This window comes from Takifugu rubripes, chromosome 21 (assembly GCF_901000725.2).
Source record: "Takifugu rubripes chromosome 21, fTakRub1.2, whole genome shotgun sequence".
NCBI classification, from domain to species: Eukaryota; Metazoa; Chordata; class Actinopteri; order Tetraodontiformes; family Tetraodontidae; genus Takifugu; species Takifugu rubripes.
Window position 1 is genome coordinate 350,077 of NC_042305.1, and position 19,325 is coordinate 369,401.

At 50.2% G+C, this 19,325-nt stretch overlaps 3 protein-coding genes and 1 long non-coding RNA gene across 4 annotated transcripts in view; 1 reads left to right on the plus strand and 3 right to left on the minus strand.

Annotated features, from left to right (window-relative positions):
- The window catches only part of LOC101071077 (MARVEL domain-containing protein 2-like), a 6,779-nt gene extending 1,057 nt beyond the window's left edge, over positions 1-5,722 (minus strand). The window contains exons 1-5 of the mRNA XM_029829618.1: positions 4,719-5,722; positions 2,643-3,925; positions 2,110-2,145; positions 1,850-2,019; positions 102-273 (exon numbers count right to left, since the gene is read on the minus strand). Coding sequence (XP_029685478.1) covers positions 102-273; positions 1,850-2,019; positions 2,110-2,145; positions 2,643-3,863 — 1,599 coding nt within the window. The 5' untranslated portion in view covers positions 3,864-3,925; positions 4,719-5,722. The remainder of the gene's footprint in view (positions 1-101; positions 274-1,849; positions 2,020-2,109; positions 2,146-2,642; positions 3,926-4,718) is intronic.
- A 100-nt stretch (positions 5,723-5,822) lies between these two features.
- LOC115247556 (stromal cell-derived factor 2-like protein 1) lies at positions 5,823-8,132 on the plus strand. The gene is made up of 3 exons (XM_029829655.1): positions 5,823-6,069; positions 6,646-6,842; positions 6,930-8,132. The coding sequence occupies exons 1-3, from the start codon at positions 5,889-5,891 to the stop codon at positions 7,206-7,208; spliced, it is 657 nt and encodes a 218-aa protein (XP_029685515.1). The 5' UTR covers positions 5,823-5,888; the 3' UTR covers positions 7,209-8,132.
- A 2,086-nt stretch (positions 8,133-10,218) lies between these two features.
- Positions 10,219-12,455, minus strand: LOC115247511 (ribosome-binding protein 1-like). Its single transcript, XM_029829502.1, has 4 exons — positions 12,365-12,455; positions 11,540-12,133; positions 10,814-11,149; positions 10,219-10,235 (listed from the first exon to the last, which is right to left on the minus strand). Exons 1-4 carry the CDS (start codon positions 12,453-12,455, stop codon positions 10,219-10,221), a joined length of 1,038 nt encoding a protein of 345 aa, XP_029685362.1.
- A 1,898-nt stretch (positions 12,456-14,353) lies between these two features.
- On the minus strand, positions 14,354-15,282 carry LOC115247564 (uncharacterized). Its single transcript, XR_003886609.1, has 2 exons — positions 14,687-15,282; positions 14,354-14,587 (listed from the first exon to the last, which is right to left on the minus strand). It is a non-coding gene; the product is annotated as an uncharacterized lncRNA (long non-coding RNA).
- Between the last annotated feature and the right edge of the window lie 4,043 nt (positions 15,283-19,325).

A 19,325-nucleotide genomic window follows, 5' to 3' on the forward strand; every position in this document is an offset into this window, starting at 1 on the left:
GGGCATGGATCCATCACACGTGTGTGTGTGTGTGTGTGTGTGTGTGTGTGTGTGTGTGTGTGTGTGTGTGTGTGTGTGTGTGTGTGTGTGTCAGATCGTACCAGTTGGCTGGAGGGCCGGGAGGGGAGGTTGTGGATCATTTCATCCATCTCCTGGAACCTCCGGGCCATGGCCTGGACCTCGGCGTGCAGCTCCAGGTACTCTGCGTACTGGTCGTTGAACACGGCCCTGTACTGGTCCCGTTCCTCCTCCGTGTGGATGCTGGGGTATTTCCTGTGGAGCCACGGAAGGACGTCCATGACAGCATACACAGAGAGGCTGAACATATGATGGGTACATGCAGCCCAGATGGAGCCAGCAGCCTTTGCAGTGCTCTGCATGTGCACGTGCACGTGCACGGTTTGGGCTGCTCAGGGCGCTCCTGGCTGCACTGGTGCACAGCCGCGACCCTCCCCAGCACAACAAGAGCAATAAGTTTAGTTCCAGGCTGCTCATGATTACAGGCTGGACCACAGGTATCCAACAGTGGCTCATCTGGCAGTGTTGTAATGTGTTGTAGACAGGGACACAGGGACAAGGAGACGCAGGGACAAGGAGACGCAGGGACACAGAGGAGAGGACAAAAAGAGACACGGAGACAGAGACACAGGGACAAGGAGACACAGGGACACGAAGATGCAGGGACACGAAGATGCAGGGACACAGAGGAGAGGACAAAAAGAGACACTGAGACAGAGACACAGGGACACGGAGCCACAGAGACAAGGAGACACATGGACACGAAGACACAGAGACAAGGAGACACTGAGACATAGGGACACGAAGACGCAGGGACACAAAGATGCAGGGACACAGAGAAGAGGAGAAAAAGAGACACTGAGACAGAGACACAGGGACACGGAGCCACAGAGACAAGGAGACACATGGACACGAAGACACAGAGACACTGAGACACAGGGACAAGGAGACGCAGGGACAAGGAGACGCAGGGACAAGGAGACGCAGGGACACAGAGGAGAGGACAAAAAGAGACACGGAGACAGAGACACAGGGACAAGGAGACACATGGACACGAAGACACAGAGACACTGAGACATAGGGACACGAAGACGCAGGGACACGAAGATGCAGGGACACAGAAGAGGAGGAAAAAGAGACACGGAGACAGAAACACAGGGACACAGAGACAAGAGGACACAGAGACAAAGAGATACAGGGACACAAAGACACGGAAACGAGGAGACACAGAGGCACAGGGACGCGGAGACCATAAATAATGGTCATGTGACAACGAATGGTAAGCTACATTCACAGTATGTGATAATAATAAAGAAGGCTTCACGATGACCCTTGACCTGGAGCATGTGTTCCAGTCTAGATAACGGGAGGGAGTGGGAGTCTGTCTGGCTCAGACAACACTGTCAGGAGACAGCAGCAGCTGTGGACGGGCTGGGACACGTCCAGCTGGGCCTCACTCATGGACGTGTGTGGTAGAAGCTCCAGCTGACTGGGAAGCAGCGCTGTGAGCAGGACCGGTTCAGAACCCAGTGTTAGGGTTAGGGTTAGGTTCACCTCAGGCCCCTGGACCACCTGTCCCCACAGCTGTCCACATGTATGACAACAACACAGAGCCCAACAGCTTTTTTGTCTGTTGCTTTCCTGCCACCGGCAGAGCGAGACACAGGCGCATCACACTGCACAGACACAACCACATCCAGCTGAGCACTTGCTTGGTTGGACATTGTCAAATGGGATGTCCATTTTCTTCTACTGCTCCGGATTCCTTCATTTAGCCTCTGTTCCTCTGTTATGTTCTGGTGTTTGCTGTGAAGGTTCTAGGGGTACTCACGCTACATAGTCCGCTATGACCACAGGTTTGGGGATGTGTCCGGCTGGTATGTGCCCTTTGAGGATCTCCGGCTCCATCTTGATCAGAGAAGCAGCGTTGGGAGTATCCATGATGTCTGGCTGGATGGTGGGGAGCGGAGTGGCCTCGGAGGTTCTGGATGATGGACCCAGCTGCAACACAGTAACAGTCACAGCAGTAGTTTGGATCAACTCCTAAACGTCATGTCTGCCAGAATTCTTGGAAATATTCCAGAAACTCACGATGGACAAGGGGACAGACGACCCAGTGGTTTTCATCTAAATACATGGAGAGGGGAAAAGATTCATGAGACATTCACAGTCCAAAGAGAAATTTGAATTAAACCCCACAGAACCAGAACCCCAACCTGAACATTTTCACGATTTCCACTGAACTACCTTCCTATAAAGGTCCAGTTTGAGACAGTTGCGACCCCCAGCCATTATTTACCCCTTCACTCCTCCCCATAGGACCTCGTCTTTAATCAAGCCCCATGTGAACTGGAATCACCCAGAGATGATCCCTCTCCTGCCGCTGGCTTTTTGGGGCATGATAGAACTGTTTCGATCAATATGCTGGACTCTTGTTACGCAGGTGCATTCCACAGGATATGGGACGTAACCTGTCCTGTCCCACAGGTCCCTACAGGTGTGTTTGTGTGCTGGTACCCAGCGAAAAGCCAGATGTGATATTAACTCAAAAGGAGTTCTCATCAAACTCAAGGTGATTGGTAGAGTTGAAGGATTGCATGTGCTGAAGCAGGTGTGTGTCAGACCTCATGTTCCTGCCCTTCTCTCCTCATCCTGGACGCTTCGTGTCTCCACAGCTTCAAACACACTCCGGAGCTGATGAAGTAGAGCACCATAGTGAGGAAGATGAAGACAATGGCTGCTGTCTGGCCAGCTTCAGTGCGACAGAATGCACCGTTAATTCCGTTGTTGAAGACGGGGACGTTGCACAGTCCACCTCGAGTGGTGTCCCTCACATATACAATCCCTGCTGCCAAATAAAGCACTGCCAGCACCAGGTTGATGGAACATTCTGTAAGTGGCCACCAGGAAGAGTCCAGAAGGATGGCTCGATAATATATGGTCATGCCCAGAACAACCAGGATGACCGTTACTATCCATGCAAGACCTGCCACCACCAGGACAAAAGGAGTTTTGGGACCCGTGTAGTGGTAGCCTCCTCCACCAAGTCCTCCAAGTCCCCCGAACAACTGCGGCTGGGAGTATCCATACATGTTGAACCACTCATTGTCCTTGTGAACATAAGCACAGACACAGGCAAACACAGCAGCTCCCAGCAGCAGCTCAACGCAGCCCAGGATCCTCAGAAGGCCGGCCCAGGACTTCATGTAGGCATAGCGCTGGTGATACTCCTCCACCCTCTCCTGGTAGGTGAGTGCAGAGAGGGTGGTGGGCACTGCAGACGCCGAGTCGAGGGCTTCAGCACCCAGCAACAGCTGGTCGCGTTCCTTCTCAGAGTTATAGCTGCCCCCAGAGCCACCATACGGGTCCCGATAGGACCCAGGGAGAGAGGGAGATGGAGGGGCAGAGTGGGGAGGAGAGCAGGGAACCCCTTCTGTAGTTTGGCCATTGGAACTCTTCCTGCATGAGGAAGTGGGGGATGGTGGTGGAGAGGGAACGGACCGACCCTTGCTACCACGACTACCACTGTTGCCACGGAAAAAGTTTTTGACAGAGTCGGGGATGAAACGGTGCACGGGTTTGATGTCCATTGCATCACAGTCTTTTTCCATGGGCTCATCATCCATAGGAGGGTAAAAGGCCTCGGGTCCAACTGCTGGCTGCACGGGCAGAGGAGGTGGGGGCAGAGGATCTAAGCTTACAGCAGGCCCTGTGAGAGGCAAGGGTGCTGGCGGTGGAGGAACATCCCAGTTGCGGGATAAAGAGTCCACAGGGACCTGGTCGTAATGGGGAAATTCCCTCACCCGATCGAACCTGGTGACAGAACTAACCCCTCCTGAAGACATCCTCGACACTGCTCTGGATCTCCCGCTTCTTAGAGTCAATGGTGGATGGGGAAGTTGGAGATCTAGAAAAAAGAATACAGCAAGTTCTCAGAAACGGGCAGTAAGATACCGAGACGGTGATTCCAAATATCAGCCGGATGGTGGAAGCAGACTTGGTTGGTTTGGATGAAGCTCCTCAACAGCAAGATGGCTGAGGTGGTAAATCGTGTCCATCATTGTGAGGAACATTTGAGTTTCATGAGAGTTAATAGAAATTCATTCATCCTCACACTCTCAGCTGCCTTTCTGTTCTGTCTCCTCCAAATATTCCGGAGAAATTGATCTAGAGCTGAGATAATGAGCAGGGGTGTAGATCATTTTATACACCACCACACTGGAAATGAACAGTGGTGGAAGCTCACTTTCAGCTTTTCTTTCACCCAAAGGCTCCTTTTTTAACCCTTTCAGAAAGCAGCATCTTCTCAGAAGTCCTCACCGGTGAGACAAACCAGTGTGGCGGTGCCTCAACAACACGGTCCCGTCAGTCGTGGGGATAAACCTGCAGCTCGCCCCACTATCCTGAGGAAGTAGGTGGCCTTTCTGACTATTTACCATGATTTTAATTCTTAAGCTGCAGGGAGAGGCGCCTCGTTGCCATCCCACTCTACAAGACCTCCACATTCCCAATGTTACCAGTATCACTCCATTTAAATGTTAACAACCCGAAATCAATGTTGCTCAACTGTAGACTGAAACTAAAAACCAGCAGCAGCAGCAGCAGCAATGAGGTGACAGGAACCACCCAGTCTGAGCTGAAACCATCAGAAAACGAGCTGATTGTGGAGAGAGAAAGAGATCTGTGGACCGTAAAACTACCTTCACGGGCTTCTGCGCGTCTTCTGGGGCCCCGACGGACGTGGTTCCTTGAGCCGTGCAGCACTGTTCAGGTTCGTCTGGGAACTGGAGGCTTCATCAGAGGCAGAACTGGTCCCAGATCACAACTCACCTGGCCAGTCTGACCAGCTCCGCGGTGCGTTCACGGCCTCCTCTGAATCCAGACGAAGGCGTTACAATGGTTCCCAGTCACCTGACGTCTGTCGGCTCCGCTCTCACATTCCGCACAGCTCCTGATTCGCACCAGAACATCTCCTATCTCTGTCTAAATCACTATTAATATTATAATCACTATTTACTAGATGGGACCCACAAAAGTCGACGTCTGTCCTGATGGTTGTTGCTACCTTGAACCGGCCCGACGGAACCGCAGACGTTCCTGGAAATAGGCCGCCGATGACGAGTGGGGAATTCTTTTAATTGATGTCATTTAACCTTTATTGGTCCAGATAAAATCTTTAAGAATAAATGTCCATTTCCAAGAGGCCCCAGCAAAACTTACCGTTTAATTTTTTATTTTTATTTTTTTTTGTCAAGCACTTAGCAACCCGTTAATCTTCGTTATCACGGAGTGAAACAGGTCTCCATCTAGCAGTAAAGAGTCCTCTAGAGGTTTAGAGATCAGAGTAATGAAGGGAGCTTTCATTGTTACTGCTAATATACTTGATGTAAACAGTGAGAAAAATCTTAATTTATTTAATTTCAATAAATCAAACGTCAAACTGTGGTCCCCCAGATCCTTGTTGAGCTTTAGCCTTTAATAGCATCTTCAATATCTGCCACTGTAATGGCTCCTCACGGTTCGTTATTACTAATGCTCGTAAAATCGACCAAAGAATTTATTCTTGTGGACTATTTCACATGAATGTTCCAGGTGATGACTACACCTGAGCAAAGATTAGTTAACCAATTAAAACTCGGAGGACTTTTCTCCAGCTTAACCGGAGTTTTGGTTCAGCCCGCCCACAACACGACGCTCGCGCCGCGCGCGGCTCAGATTTCCCTCTTCCGGGTTTGACACTACCCGTCGACCAATGGCAGGCCGAGATTGACTTCCGCGTCTTAGGACTTGTCAAGCTGTGATTGGCTGAAACCGCCAGTAACGATACCGTCTGTGTTCCCCGATCATCGGTTCCGAGAACAGACTCAAAGATGGAGATGGGTCGCGCTGTCCGCATGCTGCTGAACTCGGTGCTGGTTCTGCTGGTTCTGTGCTCGGACTGTGAGGCCAGAGACTCGGACCTCAGCTATGTTACCTGCGGTTCTCTGGTCAAGCTGCTCAACACCAAACACCACGTCCGGCTGCATTCCCACGATGTCAAATACGGCTCAGGTAGGAACCCTCCAGCACCCTCTTGACACGTTCACGGGGCTTTAAACGGACTGAACCGGACCTGGGTCAGTGTGCACCGCTGGATTTAAGTGTCACCGCTTGTGGAAGCATCCCTTCATCTGTCTGGAGTCAGAACCTGGGACCACACCTGCAGAATCATTTCTGGTGCTTGATGTTGTGAAACAGACTGAAACCAAATGAATGAATGAATGAATGAATTAACACACAGGGATGAGACGGTTCGGCTCTGTTGGCCTGTAAATGTGTAGTGTAACTTAAACGGTACCTGCACGTACAAGTCATCATTGCAAGGGTTGCCCTGACCGGACCTGGTACCAGCACATAATGATGAGCCTTGACCCGGCGGGCTCACTGGGTTTGGGCACCAGTACACAAATATGGACTCCAGCCATGCTAACAGCTAATATAGCTTACCTTACCATTTCTAATGTGTGTGTGTGTGTGTGTGTGCGTGTGTGTGTGTGCGCGCGTGTGTGTGTGTGTGTGTGCGTGTGCCTCTGTGTGTGTGTGTGTGTGTGTGTGTGTGTGTGTGTGCGTGTGCGTGTGTGTGTGTAGGCAGCGGACAGCAGTCTGTAACGGGGGTGGACAACGCTGACGATGCCAACAGCTACTGGCAGATCCGTGGGAAGCCCGAGCGCCCGTGTCAGCGGGGCGTGGCCATCAGGTGTGGTCAGGCCATCCGCATCACACACATGAAGACCGGCCGGAACCTCCACACACACCACTTCAGCTCGCCGCTGTCCAACAACCAGGTCAGTCGCCCGTCCGCTGCGCTGGACAGGAAGTGTTTCGGGCCGTGCTGACCCCATCCTGCCCCCCCCCCCCCGTGTCATCCACAGGAGGTCAGCGCCTTCGGAGAGAACGGCGAGGGTGACGACCTGGACGTTTGGACCGTCCAGTGCGACAGCGACTACTGGGAGCGCGAGGAGGCCGTGCGCTTCAAACACGTGGGCACGGACGTCTACCTGAGCGTGACGGGCGAGCAGTACAACCACCCCATCCGGGGCCAGCGGGAGATTCACGGCATGAGGTCGGCCAACCAGCACAACTGGTGGCGGTCCATGGAGGGCGTGTTTATCCAGCCCAGCCAGGATCCAGTGGGCCACGACGAGCTCTGACCGCCACTCAGGGCCGTGGCCGGGGGTGGGGGGGGGGTCCTGGTGGACTGGTGGACTGGTTACAGGTGAAGGATTCTTCAGTGGGGAGCGCCGAGGTTCGTCTGAGACGAGCAGCTTCTTCACTGGTGTCAGGAAAAACCTGTGTTAGATCCCTGCTCAGCCGGGGGGGCTCAGCCCCAGTGGTGACTGAATGGGCCGGTCTAATTAAGCAGGTTGTTCTTGATGCAGTGTGGAATTAAAACTGTTTTTGGGTGGGGGGGGGCTCTTTCTGTCAGAATAAACTGAATAAACAACTAGACTGCCCTCAGGACGCCACCCCATGATTTCAAAAAGGGATTTAAAAGTGAAGCGAATGAGGGGAAAACACTTGATTAGGTCCGATTAAATGTGAAATCCTGTTTCCAAAGGTTTTGTTTTTTTTTACATCAAGCTGATTTTACAGGGACTCGTTCACCAAGAATGTCGCCTGTTTCTTTAAAAGGCATTTTCTTTCAATGTTAAGCTTTTATTTGCCCTCAGCTCATCATGCTTTGTTGTGGAGGTTATTTATGCCCACATTTGTAACTTAGAAAATGTTTTGCTGTAATCCTTAAAGCCCCAAGCGCTTATTGTTCAGCTGTAACGTCACAGGGGCTGACGTCATGAACTACCCAGGGGGTGCAGTTCGCTCTGTGTCCAGCAGGGGGAGCTCACCGCCTCCATCAGCCTCCTCATCGTCGCAAGCGCGTGCTTCATCTCAGCCTCGAGCCAGCAGGACCGACAGGAGGCGCCTGCTTCCGGGTCACAGACGCAGGTGTGATCACGTGGTCAGAAGAGGCTCTCAACTGGGGGGGGGTGACGCAGACAGAGGTGTGCAGTGGCACACCTGTGGATGATTGTGGTGTCTACAGGTGTGTTGGGTTAAATGAAGCAGTTACAACAGAAGAAGAGTCTGATTGCCTTTGATCACCCACTGCTCTATTATAGAATGTGAGGCACAACTAACACATTTATTATAGAATGTGAGGCAAAACTAACAGTCTATTATAGAATGTGAGGCAAAACTAACAGTCTATTATAGAATGTGAGGCACAACTAACACATTTATTATAGAATGTGAGGCAAAACTAACAGTCTATTATAGAATGTGAGGCAAAACTAACAGTCTATTATAGAATGTGAGGCACAACTAACACATTTATTATAGAATGTGAGGCAAAACTAACACCTCTATTATAGAATGTGAGGCAAAACTAACAGTCTATTATAGAATGTGAGGCAAAACTAACAGTCTATTATAGAATGTGAGGCAAAACTAACACATCTATTATAGAATGTGAGGCACAACTAACAGTCTATTATAGAATGTGAGGCTAAACTAACACATCTATTATAGAATGTGAGGCAAAACTAACACATCTATTATAGAATGTGAGGCAAAACTAACAGTCTATTATAGAATGTGAGGCAAAACTAACACATCTATTATAGAATGTGAGGCACAACTAACAGTCTATTATAGAATGTGAGGCAAAACTAACAGTCTATTATAGAATGTGAGGCTAAACTAACACATCTATTATAGAATGTGAGGCAAAACTAACACATCTATTATAGAATGTGAGGCAAAACTAACAGTCTATTATAGAATGTGAGGCAAAACTAACAGTCTATTATAGAATGTGAGGCAAAACTAACACATCTATTATAGAATGTGAGGCAAAACTAACACATCTATTATAGAATGTGAGGCACAACTAACAGTCTATTATAGAATGTGAGGCTAAACTAACACATCTATTATAGAATGTGAGGCACAACTAACACATTTATTATAGAATGTGAGGCAAAACTAACACATTTATTATAGAATGTGAGGCAAAACTAACAGTCTATTATAGAATGTGAGGCAAAACTAACAGTCTATTATAGAATGTGAGGCAAAACTAACAGTCTATTATAGAATGTGAGGCAAAACTAACACATCTATTATAGAATGTGAGGCAAAACTAACACATCTATTATAGAATGTGAGGCTAAACTAACATCTATTACAGAATGTGAGGCTAAACTAACACATCTATACTATCTATTATAGAGTGTGAGTCAAAACTAACACATCTATACTATCTATTATAGAATGTGAGTCAAAACTAACATCTATACTATTATAGAATGTGAGTCAAAACTAACACATCTATACCATCTATTATAGAATGTGAGTCAAAACTAACACATCTATACTATCTATTATAGAATGTGAGTCAAAACTAACACATCTATACTATCTATTATAGAACGTGAGTCAAAACTAACACATCTATACCATCTATTATAGAACGTGAGTCAAAACTAACACATCTATACCATCTATTATAGAATGTGAGTTTTGACTCACATTCTATAATAGATGATGGGGTGATGAGGTGAGTCAAAACTCTATCATAGAATGGAAATAGATCAGATCTGAATTTGAGTCTAAAGTCGTGGAGACGGTATTTCCAGTGACCCACACAAAGGTCTCCTAGGATGCAGAGGTGGGCGGAGGTTTGCCGGCTGCTCCTGGTTCTGGTCCCAGCTCAGGGGAAGTAAATGAGTGTAGATATCCGATAGATTCGTCACGACGGTGAAACGGCTCCATTCCACGACACACCTGCATTTATTTGATCCATCTAGGATCCGACGGGTTCAGGACAAGCGAGACCCCCCTTCCTCACACCAGGGGGTCTAAAGAACTTTAACGCTAAGTTGCTGAAGGAAAGGAGACAGGGAGGACGACAGCTTGGGCTTTCCAAGAGCTTTTATTGCAGAGGGGTACAAACAGGAAGTGAAGACACGTTTTCTCTGAAATCATCAGTCTGACCGTGAGAAGCTGTCGTGAGGGGTGGAGGTTGCCCTGGGCTGCTGCCTTGCTCAGAGGCAGGGTAGTGAAGGTGGGGAGGCTGAAGCTGGCCTCAGCTGACTGATGCCCTTTCATTATTGCACTGCTTTAATGCCACAGCTCCCACAGTAGTGCAACAGGGAAAGAGTGTCAGGCAGAGAAGGTTCCTGGAACAAAGCGGGTCATCAGGTAGGACCCACACAGGTGAACCACCGCTTCCCTCTGAGGTGCAGTCGGAACCGCTCTGCTCAGCGGTCATTGGTAGCCAATAATCAACACCAGGACCCATCAGGGTTCCGATCCAGCCCACACAAATGGAACTGGACGGACGTCCCCAGACAGCAGTCGGACCTGTTCAGGTAGATGACTGTGTACGAAAGCCTTCAGAGGGCAGAGAAGAACCCGGCTGGCTGCCCCGACTGCTGCCCTTCTCTGATGACTCTGCCCAAACGCAGCACCAAGATGTTCCTCTGAGCTGGAGCACAGTGGTACTCATCTGCTCCAGCCGGACCTGGTCTAACCTGGTCTGTAGTAAACTGATCTGCTCCAACCTGGTCTGGTCTAACCTGGTCTGGTCTAACCTGGTCTGTAGTAAACTGATCTGTTCTACCCAGACCTGCTCTACCCTGACCTGCTCTACCCTGACCTGCTCTACTCTGACCTGCTCTACCCTGACCTGCTCTACCCTGATCTGCTCTACCCTGACCTGCTCTACCCTGATCTGCTCTACCCTGACCTGCTCTACCCTGATCTGCTCTACCCTGACCTGCTCTACCCTGACCTGCTCTACCCTGATCTGCTCTACCCTGATCTGCTCTACCCTGATCTGCTCTACCCAGACCTGCTCTACCCAGACCTGCTCTACCCTGGTCTGTAGTAAACTGATCTTCTCCAACCTGGTCTGGTCTAACCTGGTCTGTAGTAAACTGATCTGTTCTACCCAGACCTGCTCTACCCTGACCTGCTCTACCCTGATCTGCTCTACCCAGACCTGCTCTACCCTGGTCTGTAGTAAACTGATCTTCTCCAACCTGGTCTGGTCTAACCTGGTCTGTAGTAAACTGATCTGTTCTACCCAGACCTGCTCTATCGAGACCTGCTATACACTGACCTGCTCTACCCAGACCTGCTCTACCCTGGTCTGCTCTACCCTGGTCTGTAGTAAACTGATCTGCTCCAACCTGGTCTGGTCTAACCTGGTCTGTAGTAAACTGATCTGCTCTACACTGACCTGCTCTACACTGACCTGCTCTATCCTGACCTGCTCTATCCTGACCTGCTCTATCCTGATCTGCTCTACCCTGATCTGCTCTACCCTGGTCTGTAGTAAACTGATCTGTTCTACCCAGACCTGCTCTACCCTGATCTGCTCTACCCTGGTCTGTAGTAAACTGATCTGCTCCAACCTGGTCTGGTCTAACCTGGTCTGTAGTAAACTGATCTGTTCTACCCAGACCTGCTCTACCGAGACCTGCTCTACCCTGACCTGCTTTTCCCTGGTCTGTAATAAACTGATCTGCTCTATCCTGACCTGGTCTAACCTGATCTGCTCTACCCTGACCTGCTCTATCCTGGTCTGGTCTAACCTGGTGTGGTCTACGCTGACCTGGTCTAACCTGGTCTGGTCTAACCTGGTGTGGTCTAACCTGGTCTGGTCTAACCTGACCTAGTCTAACCTGGTGTGGTCTAACCTGACCTAGTCTAACCTGGTGTGGTCTAACCTGATCTGGTCTACACTGACCTGGTCTAACCTGGTCTGGTCTAACCTGGTGTGGTCTAACCTGGTGTGGTCTAACCTGACCTAGTCTAACCTGGTCTGGTCTACACTGACCTGGTCTAACCTGGTGTGGTCTAACCTGGTGTGGTCTAACCTGATCTGGTCTACACTGACCTGGTCTAACCTGGTGTGGTCTAACCTGGTCTGGTCTAACCTGACCTAGTCTAACCTGGTGTGGTCTAACCTGGTGTGGTCTAACCTGGTCTGGTCTAACCTGGTCTGGTCTAACCTGGCAGTTCAGGGTGGAGGAACCACAGGCCGAGATTTCTACTCTGCAACATTTGTCTGCTGTTGTTCACGTCATGAGGACAAATAAAGACAGTTCATCATTGATCCCACAGAATGTCCCTGTCCTACATGGACAAGCCGTTGAGCATCATCGGGACATGAGCAGGTCCAGGAGGAGGCCTGGCCGCTCCCTCTGAGGAAGGTCTGCCCTCAGAGGCAAGACCCTATAAGCAATATTGCACTACTGAGTGAACACATGTGAAAGCAGAGGCAACATTGATAGGGTCTCACCAGTAAGGCCACAGGGAAGAGCACCACTGAACACCAGCACCGGAGGGGGGCAGATTTTGGCGTGACACCACCTCCAAACTGGTGAACCCATGAACCGCCCCTGCTGTGAGGGTGGACCGGGCAACCTGCAGCAGCACTGGCCAGACTCACCAGTCCCAACCCCTCACCTCCGGAGGGATCCGTGATGGGTGCAGGGCCAAGCAGCATCAAACAGGGTGGCCATCACTGAAGTTCCACCATCTTCAGATGGCTCGGACCCGTCAGAACCTGCTCCAAGGTTCTCTCGTGCAGACAGTTTGGAGGTCCTGCTGATTATATTCATTATTTTAGAGTGTGTCCAACACTTCCAACATGGTTCTGAGCATCAGGCCTCATCTCCAGCATCAACCGGAGCTTTATGGACCTTTAATCAGTGCACAGATGACAACCTGCAATGGGGCGGCGGAACCCCCGACAGCCGAGCTCCCTTAGATGAGAGTCCAGAACAAACCTCTGTGTCACACGTCCAACGGGCCAAAGCTGGTGGGCCGTCCGGGCCTGCGAGGCCCTCTCTGCTGGACTAGGCTAAAACAGTCTCTCCGCGTCCCTTCACAGCCTTTCTGATGCTTCCAGACGTGTCATTTCCTATTAAAGCTTTTGACCAATCACATTTCAGCCATGGTTGGTTGCCGGGCAGGGTTAAAGCTAGAGACGTCTGCCTGGAGGCCTTCACCATCCCGTCTGCAGGCCCTCCAACACCGGTGCACGGCAACGCCTCCGTATTCAGGCCCGCTGATTGATTGGATGGTCAGAGAGCGAATCCAGTGGTATTAATAATATTGATAGTGCAGCTTTATGAGGTTATTATTGATGGTTTTACGCGTCTCGCGGCTGTAGCTAGGAGACCTGCTCTGACCATTCAGTCGAGTCTTTTACCGGGACTACAGGCGTCCCCCATCTGCGATGCAGCGGCTCTTTGTGCCGTTTCTCCACAATAAGATGGTTTTTAGAGCCATAAAAGAGTCATTGAGGGGTGGATTGAACGCCTCTACGGTTAAAAACAAGTCAAGCACCAAACCCACCGGAGCAGCCGCCGCCGCCACCGGTTTGACCGTCAACATTCGACAACAGCAGCACCTGAAAAGGTCCAAACGGCCCCACGAGGTCGGCTCATCAGTCAGCACATTAGCTCATTAGCATCGAAGAAACTCAAAACAAACCCTGGAAGGTCGGATTCTACGCTGAACTGGCCCAAGAACCACAAAGAAACCAGCCAATGGCCACCTAGTTGGGGGGGGGGGGGGGGGCTGCAAACTGGTTTCTAGACTGAAATTCAGGTTGCATCAATTATTCATGGCAATCGAGCGGCGGGTGTTGACCTATGGAGATGCACATGTAAACAATGTAAACAAACAACACACATCAGCTTGCTAAGGTTAGCATGATTACGTTAGCCTCTTGTGTACAGCTAACGTAGCATCAAAACATTTTGAAGCGTTTCCAACATTATTCTTTCATGCGGGGTCGTGTTGTTGCATTATATTATGTATATTAATATATATATATATATATATATAGATATATATCTATATATATATATATATCTATATATATAGATATATATATAGATATATATTAATATATATCTATATCTATATAGATATAGATCTATATCTATAGATATATATATAGATATAGATCTATATCTATAGATATATATATCTATAGATATATAGATATAGATATATATCTATATATATATAGATATATATCTATATCTATATATATCTATAGATATATATAGATATATCTATATCTATATATATCTATAGATATATATAGATCTATAGATCTATATATCTATAGATCTATATATATCTGTATATATATATAGATATATATCTATATATATGTCGGCTATACAGCGCCACCTGCTGTTGGGAGGAGCCTGTTCATGTTAAAAGGAGGTCCAGCGGCCCACTCTTGAATCTGAATGCATTAGCAAACATGTTTAGTTGGACTTTTCTTTAATTAGTTCATCATTTACAACATGAAATGAGACAAATCAGTGAGGAACCAAAAGCTTCTTCCTGCACCAGAGCGACCGACACACAGACGCTTTACGTTTACGCTTCGTTTCGTTCTGCTCGACTCCTCCGGGAGCAAAAGCTGCTCCTTCGCTAACACGTTAATCCCAAGAGTTTCCCACAAAGGTGTGATTCCTGGTCATCTTACTGGTCTCAACTGGGACAGAAGTTCACATTTTATGGTCAAAGATGTCGCTTCACTAACGAAGAAGAATCAGCATCGTCATCAGCCCTGAAAAAGCGTATCGGTTATTACCTGCGTGTTACGCCTGTGGCCATAGAAGATGGCGTGAGCCTGCTGATGGGGCTGGACGTCCTCGCCAGGAGGCCCTGCCGGGTCATCCAGAACAGGCTCCTCACTGGTCTGATGGAGATCCTGCTGCGACCCCCAGAGGAGCTCATCTGGCTCCACATCCACCAGCAGAGGCCCAGAACAGCTGCAGCTGGAGCCACAGAGGAGAAAAGAGCCACCGGAGCCCCCCCAAACCTGGAGCTGTGGTCTTCAGCTCCAAAACCAACCGGGCTGCTCCAGAACCGCCGGAATGTGCAGCTCCTCGCTCAACATCTGAGACTTCTCGGAGCTTCACTCATCACATCTGGTTCTCCACAGCTGTTCCACGTGAACTTCAGACATTTAAAAATAAAAGACAGCCTCATCCTCAGCCCCAGGCCTCCCAGCAGAGACCAACCCTGGACGTCCACCTCTGTGAGGACATTCCCAGCAAGAATTCACCACCAGCTCCTGGAAACCAGGTCTGGAAGGTCCCCACATTGCTGGTAGAATGAGGAGTTTGCTTTGGTGCTCACACACACACACACACACACAGAAAATGAGCAAAGGAAGTAAGGATGAACCCCCCCTACCTCCCTCCCTCAGAGCAGCCCTGCCCTCCACATTCCTCACAAGGAGCCTTGACCCCCCCCCCCCCCCCCACACACACACACACCACACACCCCTCCCATTTTGGGACTTCTTCAAGCCTGCACATTTAAATTGTTCAACTGCCGACTGAATGGATGATGGGACACACACACACACTCTCACACACACTCTCTCTCTCTCTCACACACACACACACAAACACTTGATTTGACTAAGGTTTGTGTCTGTTTATATTTAGTTGTACATTTAGAACTATTTAGAACCTCTAGTTTAGCTCATTGCTGTTCCCTGGGTTTCTGTTGGTACTGTTTGGTGACACACACACACACACACACACACACACACACACACACACACACACACACACACACACACAGGCTCTCGGTGTGTGCGTGTGTGTGTGTTCTCAAATATAAATAAAAAGCTGCCGTGGTTTCTTTAAAATCTAAAGGTCTCCTTAATTTGAGCTTTAAGAGGATCAGTAAATTGTTTAAAGCTTGACCAACGGACCCGTTTAAACAGAAATATTTGGAGGATCCGTTTCACATAATCTAAAGTGGATTCACACAAATTTAACCTTTTTTTTTTTTTTTAAATAAAACAATAAAAAGAACCATTTTTGGCCGTATCGGACTCATTTTAAACCGATACGTTGAGGCTTATTTTTGCCATTTTAATTTAAATTTCCGTCACAGGGAGAGTGACCGTGTGAACCACGCGTGACGGCAACGCCGTCATTGGCTGAACAAAATGTCCTTTTTTGAAAGGAGGCGTGGCGTCCGAGGCCCCATCACGCCGTCTCTGACGGGCTGCTGGGGAAGATCAAATATTCCAGCAGTCAGAACAATAAACCCCCCAGATCGGATCATTCAACGCAGTAGAAGTCCACTAAACACACACACACACACACACGCGCACACACACACACACACACACACACACACACAGGACGTATGTTTGCATATGGCTGGAGGGGCGGGGCTTCCTCCCTACCAGGGTCTACACGGGCCGTCTTCCTCCCCCGAGCAGCGGCTCCTCGGGCGGCTGCAGGGCGAAGGTCCGATGCTATGACAATACTATTGCACTGCTTTAGTGCACGGTACAGTAGTGCAACATCGTCAGAGCAGCTGACCTCTGCACACTGGCAAACACACCGTTAGTCTGTGGCAGGCTGGGACACACACACACACACACACACACACACACACACACACACACACACACTGAGCTAAGATCTGGATCTTTGTGGGCTCTTACCTATATTTACGCTAGTGTTGAGATAACACTGGTAATGTAGAGGAAGCACAAGATGGAGGGAGAGGAGGGGTGTGTGTGTGTGTGTGTGTGTGTGTGTGTGTGTGTCGGGGGGTTGTCAGCCAATGCCCTTTTAATATTGCACTGCTCATCTGATTTCACAGTAGTACAACAGAAAAAGGGCTTTGGATAACAAAGCTGCTCTTTAAATCCGTTCATGTTCTATAGAAAAGCCAGACAGCTCCGATGTTACTGAACTATGCAAACACGCAGGGGCTCCACACACACACGCACACACACAGAGACACACACACGCACACACACACACACACTGGGAGCTATATGCAAACCAGCAACCGTGAAACAACCAAAAAGGCCTCTTAGGTTCACGACACAAAGGAGCTGATATGGTGGAAAATGTATTCCGGGAAAGTTAGTAATCTCTGCTAACAGGATAAGAAATGCTAACGTACGCAAGCTAACTTCCGACACTGGGACAACAAAGCAGCAACAATTTGACTTGTGCACATGAATCCATAGGCTCAGACGGGAGCCAGTGGGCCGTGGCTTCATGCTAACGGGGAGGCTACGGGACTGTGCTGGGAGGAAATGAGGGTGGAGGGAAGATATATAGGGCAAAGAGCACATTCCGCCATACAATCCCAGAAACCCTCATTTAATACCTACTATTCCTGTCCCTTTGGCCACTGTGGCAACGTGACACCGTCTTCCTTTAGGAGGCAGCAACCCTTGTTAGTCCCTTTACTATCAGCCAAACTCCATTTTCTCCTCTTTTTCTTTTTCTTTTTTTTTAAAGAAAGAACAGCGGGCCACGCGCACGGAGCATCACTCCGGACAAACTTTGCCAAGCAGCAAAGTCACACAGACATGGTTGAATTCATGGATTTACGCAGGACTTTTTCGGTCCTGGCATGTTCCCGTTCACGCGTGGCTGGCAAATATCCGCGCAGACTGAAGCCCAAACACACATTCCAGTGGTCCCGGGACAACTTCACCCTCGGCTCCTGAAGCCCAAGGACATGTGCCGAGCAGGAACAGCCAGTTTCCCCTTTTCTTGGGAAAGCTGCAGCAGCGCGTGTCAAAGGCAGCTTTATTCTGAGGGCTGCTTGGTTTAAAGGCTCCTGGAGCCCCCGCCGGGGCTCCTGTCATGTGCGCGGGCGCTGGGACCCGCGGGCCGCTCCGCCAGACCCCCCTGGACGGTGCCCGTTTCCTGCGTGATCCCGCTGCTGATGCAGCCGGGAATATTTGAGCGCACACCTGTCAATCAATGCCTCATCAAGCCAGCCGACACGTGTACGCGCGCCCGCCCGCTCGCTCGCTCTGTCCGTCCGTCCGTCTGTCTGTCACACGCGCACAATAGCCGCTTTACATTTTTTTTTTAAATCAATAAGAGCTCGCGGAAACTCAACCAGACCCACCGACACGCACGTCTGTGCGCGGGGCTTCGCGCCACCTTCGCCCCGCAGCGGCGGCGGCGGCGGCGGCGGCTGCGGGGCTCCCCTGAGTGTGCGGGGCTCGGTACCTGGCAGAGGCAGGGCCGGTCCGTGCAGCCGAGCCAACTTGGTCACTCCAGCCCGGAGGAACACGCCCTGGTGGGCGCCATCCGCCGCCCCCGCCTACGTCCGTTGGAGCCGCGGCGAGCGTCGCTCCTGGGGGGGGAGCCGTGTTTCTTCAGTTGGCAACCTCACGGCCTCCCAGCTCCGGACTCCATCTTTGACTAGTTGACATTCAGCTCTTGCCGAGACAAATTCCTTATTTGCATGCCAGCCTGCCATTGGTCCGTGTCTGCGCCTGCGGCCGCGCTCATTGGTGGGGGGAGGATCTCATCAGCTCGGGGATTGGCCACGCACCCAGCTGACGTCACCGTATAGTTTAATTTTAACAATGAACACAAATTCTCTTCCATTCACAAATTTCTCATTACCCGCGTTCGAGGTGCCACATTGTTCTAATGTGCCGCAACTTTATGGCTGCTTTCCACCCGCGAGAAGCCCCAGAGAAGCCCCAGAGAAGCCCCAGAGAAGCCCCCCCAGGGCAAGAGCACCCCAACCCGTCACCGCCTGAAATAACTGCGCTTTAAATTACAGCCAGCTCCAGCGGGTATATGTATATATGTATGTATGTATTTAAATGTGTGTGTGTGTGTGTGTGTGTGTGTGTGTGTGTGTGTGTGTGTGGTCCACGGGTCGCCCTGCTCTCTGAACAGTGTTGGGGGGCTTGGGGCTCCGGACAGCCGGGCTGGGAGAGGTTAAAGGCGGCCGCTGATTGGAGCGCTGCGGCCTGTGAAATCTGGCATTCCTGCCCGATGGAGCTGAAATAATGACATTGTCCAGCGGAAAAGCCCCCCCCCCCCCCCCTCCACTCACCCCCCCTCCACTCACCCCCCCCCCCCTCCTCTAACCCCCCCGGGCGGATGCTGCCCACCCAAACACTGGTCACTTTAACACCATCCTCTTCTTCCCTCTGAGCACAAAGTTGGAGTCCAGAACAACCTAGTTCCTCATTCACGACGATAGAAGCTGAGGCGCCCCCCCCCTCTGTTGCCCCCCCTCTGTTGCCCCCCCCCCCCCCCCCCCGCGCGCCTCTGCCCCCCCCGTCCGGCTGTTGTCGTCAAGAAGGTTTACACACACGCACGCACGCGCAAAGGCTTTTTCCGGTCCCTAAAAGTCGCATCTGACTACTTATTGTTGAGGAGAGAGAAAACCCTGAGCTCACTTCCCTCTCTCTCTCACCCGTC